General features: G+C 45.7%; 1 protein-coding gene across 1 annotated transcript; it reads left to right on the top strand.

Annotated features, from left to right (window-relative positions):
• The first annotated feature begins 11,123 nt into the window (after positions 1 to 11,123).
• Positions 11,124 to 12,074, top strand: LOC141032577 (uncharacterized). Its single transcript, XM_073506239.1, has one exon. The coding sequence runs from the start codon at positions 11,124 to 11,126 to the stop codon at positions 12,072 to 12,074; it is 951 nt and encodes a 316-aa protein (XP_073362340.1).
• Positions 12,075 to 12,397: the final 323 nt, after the last annotated feature.

The following is a 12,397-nucleotide window of genomic DNA, read 5'->3' as shown; positions in this document are numbered from 1 at the left end:
AACCGGAAAGTAGCGCAGTGCGGCAAGATGTTCCTGTGGTGCCTACACCGACTGGGGAGGAAGTTAATGATGATGATCATGAAGCTTCGGATCAAGTTACTGCTGAACCTCATAGGTCCACAAGGACACGTTCCGCACCAGAGTGGTACGGCAACCCTGTCCTGGAAATCATGTTGTTAGACAACGGTGAACCTTCGAAGTATGAAGAAGCGATGGCGGGCCCGGATTCCGACAAATGGCTAGAAGCCATGAAATCCGAGATAGGATCCATGTATGAAAACGAAGTATGGACTTTGACTGACTTGCCCGATGATCGGCGAGCCATAGAAAATAAATGGATCTTTAAGAAGAAGACGGACGCGGATGGTAATGTGACCATCTATAAGGCTCGACTTGTCGCTAAGGGTTATCGACAAGTTCAAGGGGTTGACTACGATGAGACTTTCTCACCCGTAGCGAAGCTGAAGTCCGTCCGAATCATGTTAGCAATTGCCGCATTCTATGATTATGAGATATGGCAAATGGACGTCAAAACGGCATTCCTTAACGGCTTTCTTAAGGAAGAATTGTATATGATGCAGCCGGAAGGTTTTGTCGATCCTAAGAATGCTAACAAAGTATGCAAGCTCCAGCGCTCAATCTATGGGCTGGTGCAAGCATCTCGGAGTTGGAACATTCGCTTTGATGAGATGATCAAAGCGTTTGGGTTTACACAGACTTATGGAGAAGCCTGTGTTTACAAGAAAGTGAGTGGGAGCTCTGTAGCATTTCTCATATTATATGTGGATGACATACTATTGATGGGAAATGATATAGAATTCTTGGAAAGTATAAAGGCCTATTTGAATAAGTGTTTTTCAATGAAGGACCTTGGAGAAGCTGCTTATATATTAGGCATCAAGATCTATAGAGATAGATCAAGACGCCTCATTGGTCTTTCACAGAGTACATACCTTGACAAGATATTGAAGAAGTTCAATATGGATCAGTCCAAGAAGGGGTTCTTGCCTGTATTGCAAGGTGTGCAATTGAGCACGGCTCAATGCCCGACCACGACAGAAGATAGAGAAAAGATGAGTGTCATCCCCTATGCCTCGGCCATAGGGTCTATAATGTATGCCATGCTGTGTACCAGACCTGATGTAAACCTTGCCGTAAGTTTGGTAGGAAGGTACCAAAGTAATCCCGGCATGGAACACTGGAAAGCGGTCAAGAATATCCTGAAGTACCTGAAGAGGACTAAGGATATGTTTCTCGTTTATGGCGGTGATGAAGAGCTCGTCGTAAAGGGTTACGTCGATGCTAGTTTCGACACAGATCTGGATGACTCGAAGTCACAAACCGGATACGTGTATATTTTGAATGGAGGGGCAGTAAGCTGGTGCAGTTGCAAGGAAAGCGTCGTGGCGGGATCTACATGTGAAGCGGAGTACATGGCAGCCTCAGAGGCAGCGCAAGAAGCAATCTGGATGAAGGAGTTCATTACCGACCTAGGGGTGATTCCCAATGCGTCGGGCCCGATGACTCTCTTCTGTGACAACACTGGAGCTATTGCCCTTGCGAAGGAGCCCAGATTTCACAGGAAGACCAGGCATATCAAGCGTCGCTTCAACTCCATTCGTGAAAGTGTTCAAAATGGAGACATAGATATTTGTAAAGTTCATACGGACCTGAATGTGGCAGATCCGTTGACTAAACCTCTCCCTAGAGCAAAACATGATCAACACCAGATCGCTATGGGTGTTCGATTCATCACAATGTAATTAGATTATTGACTCTAGTGCAAGTGGGAGACTTTTGGAAATATGCCCTAGAGGCAATAATAAATGGTTATTATTATATTTCTTTGTTCATGATAATTGTCTATTGTTCATGCTATAATTGTGTTATCCGGAAATCGTAATACATGTGTGAATACATAGACCACAACGTGTCCCTAGTAAGCCTCTAGTTGACTAGCTCGTTGATCAACAGATAGTCATGGTTTCCTGGCTATGGATATTGGATGTCATTGATAACGGGATCACATCATTAGGAGAATGATGTGATGGACAAGACCCAATCCTAAGCATAGCATAAAAGATCGTGTAGTTCGTTTGCTAGAGCTTTTCCAATGTCAAGTATCTTTTCCTTAGACCATGAGATCGTGTAACTCCCGGATGCCGTAGGAGTGCTTTGGGTGTGCCAAACGTCACAACGTAACTGGGTGACTATAAAGGTACACTACGGGTATCTCTGAAAGTGTCTGTTGGGTTGACACGGATCGAGACTGGGATTTGTCACTCCGTATGACGGAGAGGTATCTCTGGGCCCACTCGGTAATGCATCATCATAATGAGCTCAATGTGACTAAGGAGTTAGCCACGGGATCATGCATTACGGTACGAGTAAAGAGACTTGCCGGTAACGAGATTGAACAGGGTATTGGGATACCGACGATCGAATCTCGGGCAAGTAACGTACCGATTGACAAAGGGAATTGTATACGGGATTGATTGAATCCTCGACATCGTGGTTCATCCGATGAGATCATCGTGGAACATGTGGGAGCCAACATGGGTATCCAAATCCCGCTGTTGGTTATTGAACGAAGAGGCATCTCGGTCATGTCTGCATGTCTCCCGAACCCGTAGGGTCTATACACTTAAGGTTCGGTGACGCTAGGGTTGTAGAGATATTAGTATGCGGAAACCCGAAAGTTGTTCGGAGTCCCGGATGAGATCCCGGACGTCACGAGGAGTTCCGGAATGGTCCGGAGGTGAAGAATTATATATAGGAAGTCCAGTTTCGGTCACCGGGAAAGTTTCGGGGTTATCGGTAGTGTACCGGGACCACTGGAAGGGTCCCGGGGGTCCACCGGGTGGGGCCACCTATCCCGGAGGGCCCCATGGGCTGAAGTGGGAAGGGAACCAGCCCTTAGTGGGCTGGGGTGCCCCACCTTGGGCCTTCCCCTGCGCCTAGGGTTGGAAACCCTAGGGGTGGGGGCGCCCCACTTGGCTTGGGGGGGGAAGCCACCCCCCTTCCCCCTTGGCCGCCGCCCCCCTTTGGAGATCTCATCTCCCGGGGCCGGCGCCCCCCACAGGGGTCCCTATATATAGTGGGGGGAGGGAGGGCAGCAACAACACAGCCCCTGGCGCCTCCCTCCCCCCCTGCAACACCTCTCCCTCTCGCAGAAGCTTGGCGAAGCCCTGCCGAGATCCCCGCTACATCCACCACCACGCTGTCGTGCTGCTGGATCTCCATCAACCTCTCCTTCCCCCTTGCTGGATCAAGAAGGAGGAGACATCGGTGCTCCATACGTGTGTTGAACGCGGAGGTGCCGTCCGTTCGGCACTCGGTCATCGGTGATTTGGATCACGGCGAGTACGACTCCATCAACCCCGTTCACTTGAACGCTTCCGCTCGCGATCTACAAGGGTATGTAGATGCACTCCTTCCTTCTCGTTGCTAGTAAACTCCATAGATGGATCTTGGTGATGCGTAGAAAATTTTAAAATTCTGCTACGATCCCCAACAATGAGGGGTGCCGGTCAGCCCGGGCGTTTGAGGCCCATTTGAGAGCTCTGGTTGGGTCGGTATTTTGTGACCAGTCAGTGACCGGACGGCCTGCCCGGGCGGATGAGACGGATATCGGGTGCCCAGTTGTAGATGCTCTTAATAGCTAATCGGAAAAGTTATCATAGATGGGTATTCAATCACCTGAGAAATAACGCTGAAATGCCGCCGTAAAATCTTATCGTCTCTCACTCGGTGCAACAACTTCTCGAGGGATGCTGTTTAGGAGGGCTGCTCTCTCTTGCCAGTGTGCACACAGACGTCAAGATGGGAAGAAGCGCAACAAAATAAAATTACCCTTTGCAGAATGGATGTAGGACGGGGCCGCTCTGAGCCCTGGGTGTACAATGCCTGGGCTGGCCTTCCCATGCGCGCACAACTTCAACAACACCCCGCTCTAGCGTCATGGAAGCCTGATACGTCTCCAATGTATCTATAAATTTTTATTGTTCCATGCTATTATATTATCTGTTTTGGATGTTTTATATGCATTAATACACTATTTTATATTATTTTTGGGACTAACCTATTAACCTAGAGCCCAGTGCCAATTTCTGTTTTTTCCTTGTTTTTGAGCTTCACGGAAAAGGAATATCAGGAGTCCAAACGGAATAAAACCTTCGCGATGATTTTTCTTCGACCAGAAGACACCCCGGAGACTTGGAGATGAATTCAGAAGAGCCGCGAGGCGGCGGCAAGGGGTGAGGGCGCGCCACCTGCCTTGCCACCTCCTCGGGACTCCCCTGACCTAACCTTTGGCCCTATATATTCACATATATTCCCGAACCTCGAGAAGCATCCACGAAAACACTTTTCCACCGCCGCAACCTTCTGTTCCCGTGAGATCCCATCTTGGGGCCTTTTCCGACATCCTGCTAGAGGGGGATTCAATAACGGAGGGCTTCTACATCAACTCTGTTGCCCTTCCGATGAAGCGTGAGTAGTTTACCACAGACCTACGGGTCCATAGCTAGTAGCTAGATGGCTTCTTCTCTCTCTTTGATTCTCAATACCATGTTCTCCTCGATGTTCTTGGAGATCTATCCGATGTAATCTTCTTTTGCGGTGCGTTTGTCGAGATCCGATGAATTGTGGATTTATGATCAGCTTATCTATGAATCTTCTCTGAATTCTTATATGCATGATTTGATATCTTTGTAATTCTCTTCGAACTATCGGTTTAGTTTGGCTAACTAGATTGGTTTTTCTTGCAATGGGAGAAGTGCTTAGCTTTGGGTTCAATCTTGCGGTGTCCTTTCCCAGTGACAGTAGGGGAAACAAGGCACGTATTGTATTGTTGCCATCGAGGATAAAAAGATGGGGTTTACATCATATTGCTCGAGTTTATTCCTCTACATCATGTCATCTTACTTAATGCGTTACTCTGTTCTTATAAACTTAATACTCTAGATGCAGGCAGGAGTCGGTCGATGTGTGGAGTAATAGTAGTAGATGCAGGCAGGAGTCGGTCTACTTGACACGGACATGATGCCTATATTTCATAATCATTGCCTTAGACATCATCATAACTTTGCGTTTTTCTATCAATTGCTCGACAGTAATTTGTTCACCCACCGTATTATTTGCTATCTTGAGAGAAGCCTCTAGTGAAACCTATGGCCCCCGGGTCTATTTTCCATCATATTAGTTTCCGATCTACTATTTTCCATCATATAAGTTTCCGATCTACTATTTTGCAATCTTTTACTTTCCAATCTATAAACCAAAAAACCCAAAAATATTTACTTTATCTTTTGTTTAGTTTCATCTATCTCCATCAGATCTCACTTTTGCAAGTGACGATGAAGGGATTGACAACCCCTTTATCGCGTGGGTGCAAGTGTTTGATTGTTTGTGCAGGTATTGGTGATTTGTGCGTTGTCTCCTACTGGATTGATACCTTGGTTATCTAACTGAGGAAATACTTATCTCTACTTTGCTGCATCACCCTTTTCTCTTCAAGGAAAAAACTAACACAAACTCAAAAAGTAGCACAACTACAACCATGGCGTGCTCCTGGCGTCCTTGCCCCATGACCTGCCGCTGCTTCCTCGCGGGCATACGTGGCATACGACCTAGCTTCAACAACTCCCACCTACAACGGCCATCAGCGACACCTTGACCCGACACTTTTGAACGCCCTCAACAACATGCATCTTCCCGAGAACGAGGAGTGGTACATGGACACAGGAACTTCCTCCCACATGGCATCTGATCATGGTACTATCTCCTCTCTAAAACCTTCCACTCCAACTGTCACAGTATTGGTAATGGCCAATTCGTTTCTGCTACTCATGTTGGTTAATCAACGCTTCCCTCTTCCGCCCAACTGCTCTCTCTTCATAATATTCTTAGCGTTCCTTACATTATTAAAAATCTTATCTTTGTTCACCAACTCACTACTAACAATTGTTTTGCCGTTTAATTTGATACTTTCGGATTCTTGGTGAAGGCGTTTCCTTACAGGGCTGTGGTCCTTCACTACAATAGTCTCGAGCCCCTCCATCCCGTCTGTCGTTCCCGACAAGATGAAGCTCTCCTCAGAACCACTGTGTCATCACTATCGCATCGCTGCCTCAGACATCCCGATCATCACACCATGTCACGTCTTCAACATTCCAAGTTTATTTCATACAATAAAGGTGGGCCGCCACTCTGTCATGCCTATCAGTTAGGAAAACATGTTAGGCTTTCCGTTTTATGATTCTCAAACATATATAGTTCATACGTTTCAACTTTTACATTGTGACCTTTGCACATCCCATGTTCCTAGTATCTCTGGTTTTAGCTATTATCTCATTGTTGTGGATCATTTTTTTCCACTACTTTTGGAGTTTCTCACTTCAAAAGAAATCAAATGTTTATGCTATACTCATCGCTTTTCATGCCTATGTTCATACACAATTTAACCTACCCATCTTAGCTATCCAATGTGATAATGGTGGAGAGTTTATCAACACTCATCTGAAGGAAATATGACCTAGAGGCAATAATAAAGTTATTATTTTATTTCCTTATATCATGATAAATGTTTATTATTCATGCTATAATTGTATTAACCGGAAACTTGATACATGTGCGAATACATAGACAAAACAAAGTGTCCCTAGTATGCCTCTACTAGACTAGCTCGTTAATCAAAGATGGATAAGTTTCCTGACCATAGACATGTGTTGTCATTTGATGAACGGGATCACATCATTAGAGAATGAGGTGATGGACAAGACCCATCCGTTAGTTAGCATTATGATCATTGAGTTTTATTGCTATTGCTTTCTACTTATACATGTTCCTCTTACTATGAGATTATGCAACTCCCGAATACCGGACGAACACCTTGTGTCCTATCAAACGTCACAACGTAACTGGGTTCTTATAAAGATGCTCTACAGGTGTCTCCAAAGGTGTTTGTTGGGTTGGCATAGATCGAGATTAGGATTTGTCACTCCAAGTATCGGAGAGGTATCTCTGGGCCCTCTCGGTAATGCACATCACAATAAGCCTTGCAAGCAATGTGACTAATGAGTTAGTTGCGGGATGATGCATTACGGAACGAGTAAAGAGACTTGCTTGTAACGAGATTGAACTTGGTATGATGATACCGACGATCGAATCTCGGGCAAGTAACATACCAATGACAAACAGAACAACGCATGTTGTTATGCAATTTGACCGATAAGATCTTCGTAGAATATCTAGGAGCCAATATGAGCATCCAGGTTCCGCTATTGGTTATTGACCGGAGATGTGTCTCGGTCATGTCTACATAGTTCTCGAACCCGTAGGGTCCGCATGCTTAACGTTCGATGACGATTTGTATTACGAGTTATGTGATTTGATGACCGAAGTTTGTTCGGAGTCCCGGATGAGATCACGGACATGACGAGGAGTCTCGAAATGGTCGAGACGTAAATATCGATATATGGGAAGGCTATATTCGGACATCGGAAAGGTTCTGAGTGGTTCGGGTATTTTTCGGAGTACCGGAGAGTTACGGGAATTCGCCGGGGGAAGTATTGGCCCTTCATAGGCCTTAGTGGAAAGGAGAGAAGGGCCACAAGGGGAGGCCACACGTCCCCCCATGGGCTGGTCCGAATTGGACTAGGGAGGGGGCGGCGCCCCCCCTCTTTCCTTCTCCCTCTCCTACTCCTTCCCTCTCTCCCCTCTTGGAAAATGAAGGGGACTCCAACTAGGATTGGGAATCCTAGTTGGACTCCCCCTATAGGCGCACCCCTCCTAGGCCGGCCTCCTCTTCGCCCCTCCTTTATATACGTGGGGAGGGGGGCACCCTAGAATACAAAAGTTTCTCTTAACCGTGTGCGGTGCCCCCCCTCCACAGTTACACACCTCGGTCATATCATCGTAGTGCTTAGGCGAAGCCCTGCATCGGTAACTTCATCAACACCGTCACCACGCCGTCGTGCTGACGGAACTCTCCCTCGGCCTCAACTAGATCAAGAGTTTGAGGGACGTCACCGAGCTGAACATGTGCAGATCGCGGAGGTTCCGTACGTTCGGTACTTGGATCGGTTGGATCGCGAAGACGTTCGACTACATCAACCGCGTTACTAAACGCTTTCGGTTTCGGTCTACGAGGGTACGTGGGCACACTCTCCCGCTCGTTGCTATGCTTCTCCTAGATAGATCTTGCGTGATCGTAGGAATTTTTTTGAAATACTCCCTCTGTCCCGAAAAACATGTCGCGGGCGTAGTTCACTGGTAATTTTGCAAAAAAAACCTCATGGTTTCAAAAGCGTTTCAAACAAGTCCCTCCGCCCCGTCTTCTTCCTCCGCCCGTCGCCTGCGCGGTGCCAGGGGCCGGCGCCGCCCAACTGCGTGATTCGCCAGGGGCCGGCGAGCCCAGCTGAGCTCATCCGCCGTAGCCAAGTACCTGCTCTCACCTTCTCCAAGTACCCGCTCTCGCCGACGTCGCCAATTACCTCCTCCGTCGCCGCAGCCCAGACCTGCGCCACCGCGGTCCCCTCCTGCTGCCTGTGGGCTTCGTCGGAATCTCCTGCCGTGCGCGTCCCTCCTGGAACCCCCGTGCATCCTCCTCAAGCTCGCGTGCGTCCTCCATCGTGCTCCCGCGCATCCTGCTGGAGCTCCCACATGTGCGCCGCCGCGATCCCCTACCGGCGTCGCCGGAGCCTGCCTCCATGATCCAGTGGACCGGGAGCTCGTGCGTGTGATCCTCGATCTCCCGCGTGTCTTCCTCAATCTCCCGCGCAAGCCCGTGCTGCTCCTTCTCCCCTGCCCGTGCGCCCGTGCGGCTGCTTGTCCCCTGCCGCCGGTGGAGCTCCTACCCGTACTGCTGCTGCTCGTCTACCCGTACTGCTGCTGCTCGTCTGCCCATGCCGCCGCCAGAGCTACATTCATCAGGAAGAAGGTACTGTAAGGATTGGCTCCATGAGTTAACTGAAAAAATCAGTAGATATTCAGTCAGTCAATGTTAACTGAAGAACTTTGTCTTCTTTTCTCCATGAGTTTCCCTAGCCATCAATCTTTCTGCTCTCTATAGTATGGTGAACACCTCACCTTTTCCTAGCATTTAAAAAGAAAATGATCACCTAGTCTAGTCTGTGATGTGAAAAATGGAGGGGCATCATCCTACACCTGTCTGACGATGCATGTTTTGGGGTTCACATATCATACAAGTTCAGAGATAAAAACAAATCCTGCTCAGATCAATATCCCTGCCCAATATTCAGTCAACCTACACCTGTTTGACGATGCATGTTTTGTGATGATGCTCACCTAAATAAAGGAAGAGGAAAACGTGGGACTGCATATAATATACGGCGCCACAGCAATGATTTCAATCCGCCTTCCGTCCATCCTGTCGAGGTCTCGGAGCCGGCGGTGAATTCAACACCAGTTTTTTGCTGTGAACCTTGCACAAGGAAACAACTAGTCAATCTCCACTACTTGTACTCAGCTGATAAGTAAATAAGCAACTTTTACTACAGTTGGAAACAGATCAGATCAGAGTGTGGTACTACTTCACTGCTGAAACTGTAGGTGTATCTATCTTCAGAAATGTGGGTTGTCTTTCAGATGAAAAAAGAGGCTCCATCCATCCAGTGGATTTTTGAGCTATATTGAGATTTTTGAGCAATATTCACCTCCATTGCAGAGAGATTTTTGAGCTATCGAAATGCAGGAAAAAAGAAGCATCAGGCAGTGAGCAAGAGATAAAGCTCATTAACTTACAAACATAGTGGACACAAAATTATCTCGGACTGCTGTATCACAAGTTGTATGCCAGGCTCAGTCAAAATTCAGATCCTCCAGAGGCACGGCCAAGAATTGTTTACATATTAGGAACATTTCAAAACCATGAACATTTTTAAAACGAGTGAACATTTTTGCTGAATGCTACCTATATTTTGTTAATGTCATGAGGACTTTTTAACATCTTGTCATTTTGGCTGGCATCTAGACAGCACACACATATACAGTACATTAGATGCACGGTATATTCAGCTCAAAATTATTTGATTTATTAAAATTATTTGGATTTAAATGACAGGACCGACATAATTTTGTTTACTGAATTTTGCTTTCAAAATTGCTGCTGATCATGGTCATGGTCATTTGCAATCTTCAAAATTTGGCTTGAACATGATACTTTTTGTTTAATCTGGACATGTGTATGGTTTGTATGGTGGCTCCAGTAATAACTTTGTGTGTGTGTATTCTTATTTGGCTAGTGCAAATGCATTTCTTGTTTGACTTGCATACTCATTTTGTGTGTGTATATTCTTGTTATGGTACCATGGTGTACTCATCTTTTGTCATTGATGGCAGGAAACATAACTATGGATTTGAACTTGATGCCTCAAAAGGAAGAACATGAAACTATTGATTTGAACTTGATGCCTCAAGAGGAAGACAATGAAGGTATTAATTTGAATTGGATCTCTGAACAGGAGGAACCTCAAGTGGCAGAGAATGGAACTATGGATTTGAACTTGATGCCTCAAGAGGAAGACGATGAAGCTATGAATTGGATGCCTCAAGAAGATGAAGGGAAAGAGGATGAAGCTCAAGAGGAAGAGGATGAAGTTATGAATTGGATACTTCAAGAGAAGAGAAGAGAATTGTCAGATAAGGAGAGGCATGGTGTTTACTTCGCCTTGCTGGTAATCGAGCTCAGAGATGGGTCTGTTCAACGAGACGACAAGCTGCTAGTCTCAAACCAGTTGGACATAAGTGTACGATCTGTTGAAAGAATCTGGAAAGACGCCAAAAAGCAAATTGCCGATGGCAAAGAAGTAGATGTCTCAAGCAAGAAGCCAGGAAGATCTGGCCGAAAGAGAAAGGAGCTGGATCTAGAGAGGACCTCAACAATCCCACTGAATAAAAGAAGGACAATTCGATCTCTGGCACGGTCTCTAGGTGTGGCCCGATTGACCCTACATAAGAGGTTCTAGTTGAATGAACTCAACCGCATCACAACCACCGTGAAGCCTCACCTCAAGCTAGAGAACAAGCTTGCGAGATTGAAATTTTGTATGTCCATGGTCGATGGCAATTCGATCTCAACTTCTCGGGCTATGTTCAAACCAATGACGAATATGGTTCACATCGATGAAAAGTGGTTTGACATGACGAGAGTGAAGAATAGTTACTATGTACTTCCAGGAGAACCTGAACCGAAGCGCAGCGTGTCAAACACTCACAACATTGGGAAGGTAATGTTCCTAACAGCTGTTGCCAGGCCTCCATATAAAAATGAGGGGGAGCTAACATTCGATGGGAATATCGGAATTTGGGCATTTGTCAAAGAGACTGAGGCGATGCGGACAAGTCAGAACAGAACAAAGGGAACAAAAGTGTTGACATCAATGAAAGTAACTACGCCTGTGTGCAGAGATTATCTAATCAATAAGGTTATCCCGGCAATTCAGGATAAGTGGCCTGACGATGATGAGGGAGCAACAATATTCATCCAACAGGATAACGCAAAGCCTCATGTCCTTCCCAATGATGTAGCTTTTCGAGAAGCTGTGGAACAAACTGATCTTGACATCCGATTGCTACAACAGCCCACAAATAGCCCTAAGTTAAATTGTTTGGACCTCTGCTTCCATAACTCTCTCCAGTCTCTAACCGACTACAGGTCACCTACAAACATCCAGGAACTGGTACAGGGTGTGGAAGAGGAATTCGAGAACTACGATCCCGACAAGTTGCACAGAAGCTTTATCACATTAGAAGCAGTTATGTTTGAAGTTATGAAAGACAAAGTAGGAAATCAATATAAGTTGCCCCACTTGCACAAGGATCGCTTTCAGAATGCTGGAATGGAAATAACCAGTGTATATTGTGACAGTCAGGTAGTTGTTGATACTAGGGCCATTATAGAAGAAATGGAAATTGCAATAGGAAAAGAAAATGAAACGAAAGAATTAGCTAGAGAAGGGAAAAGAAAGAAAAGTAAAGGGAAGGGAAGAAGTGGCGAGAGAAAGGAAAAGAATGTAGTCAAGAGGGGACAAAGAGGCCCTTATGTCATGTAGTCAGGTGCTCCTTGTGTATGTCTTGTGTGAAGAGGGGACAAAGATGCCCTTATGTCATGCCCTTGTGTATGCCTTGTCTAATCCTTGTATATAAACTCCTTATTGGAATTTATTGGAATTTGGGTTATTTGGAATTTGAATTATTTGAATTGATTTGGATTAATTTTAGTTATTTGAATTAATTTAAAATATTTGGATTTATTTGAATAATCTGGATTAAAACTGAATTTGTGCTAACTTACTTTGCAATTTAGGACAATATGGATCTAATCACCAATAGAAAAATAGAACATGTATTGTCAATACAGGTTTGGACTTGTACT

The sequence above is a fragment of the Aegilops tauschii genome, chromosome 1 (genome assembly GCF_002575655.3).
Source record: "Aegilops tauschii subsp. strangulata cultivar AL8/78 chromosome 1, Aet v6.0, whole genome shotgun sequence".
NCBI lineage: Eukaryota > Viridiplantae > Streptophyta > Magnoliopsida > Poales > Poaceae > Aegilops > Aegilops tauschii.
Note: the sequence above shows the minus strand (reverse complement) of the source record. Positions and strands in the feature narration are given on the sequence as shown.

Bases quoted from the DNA above. Each gene is read 5' to 3' on its own strand.
- LOC141032577 (XM_073506239.1), top strand. From the start codon at position 11,124: ATGACGAATATGGTTCACATCGATGAAAAGTGGTTTGACATGACGAGA.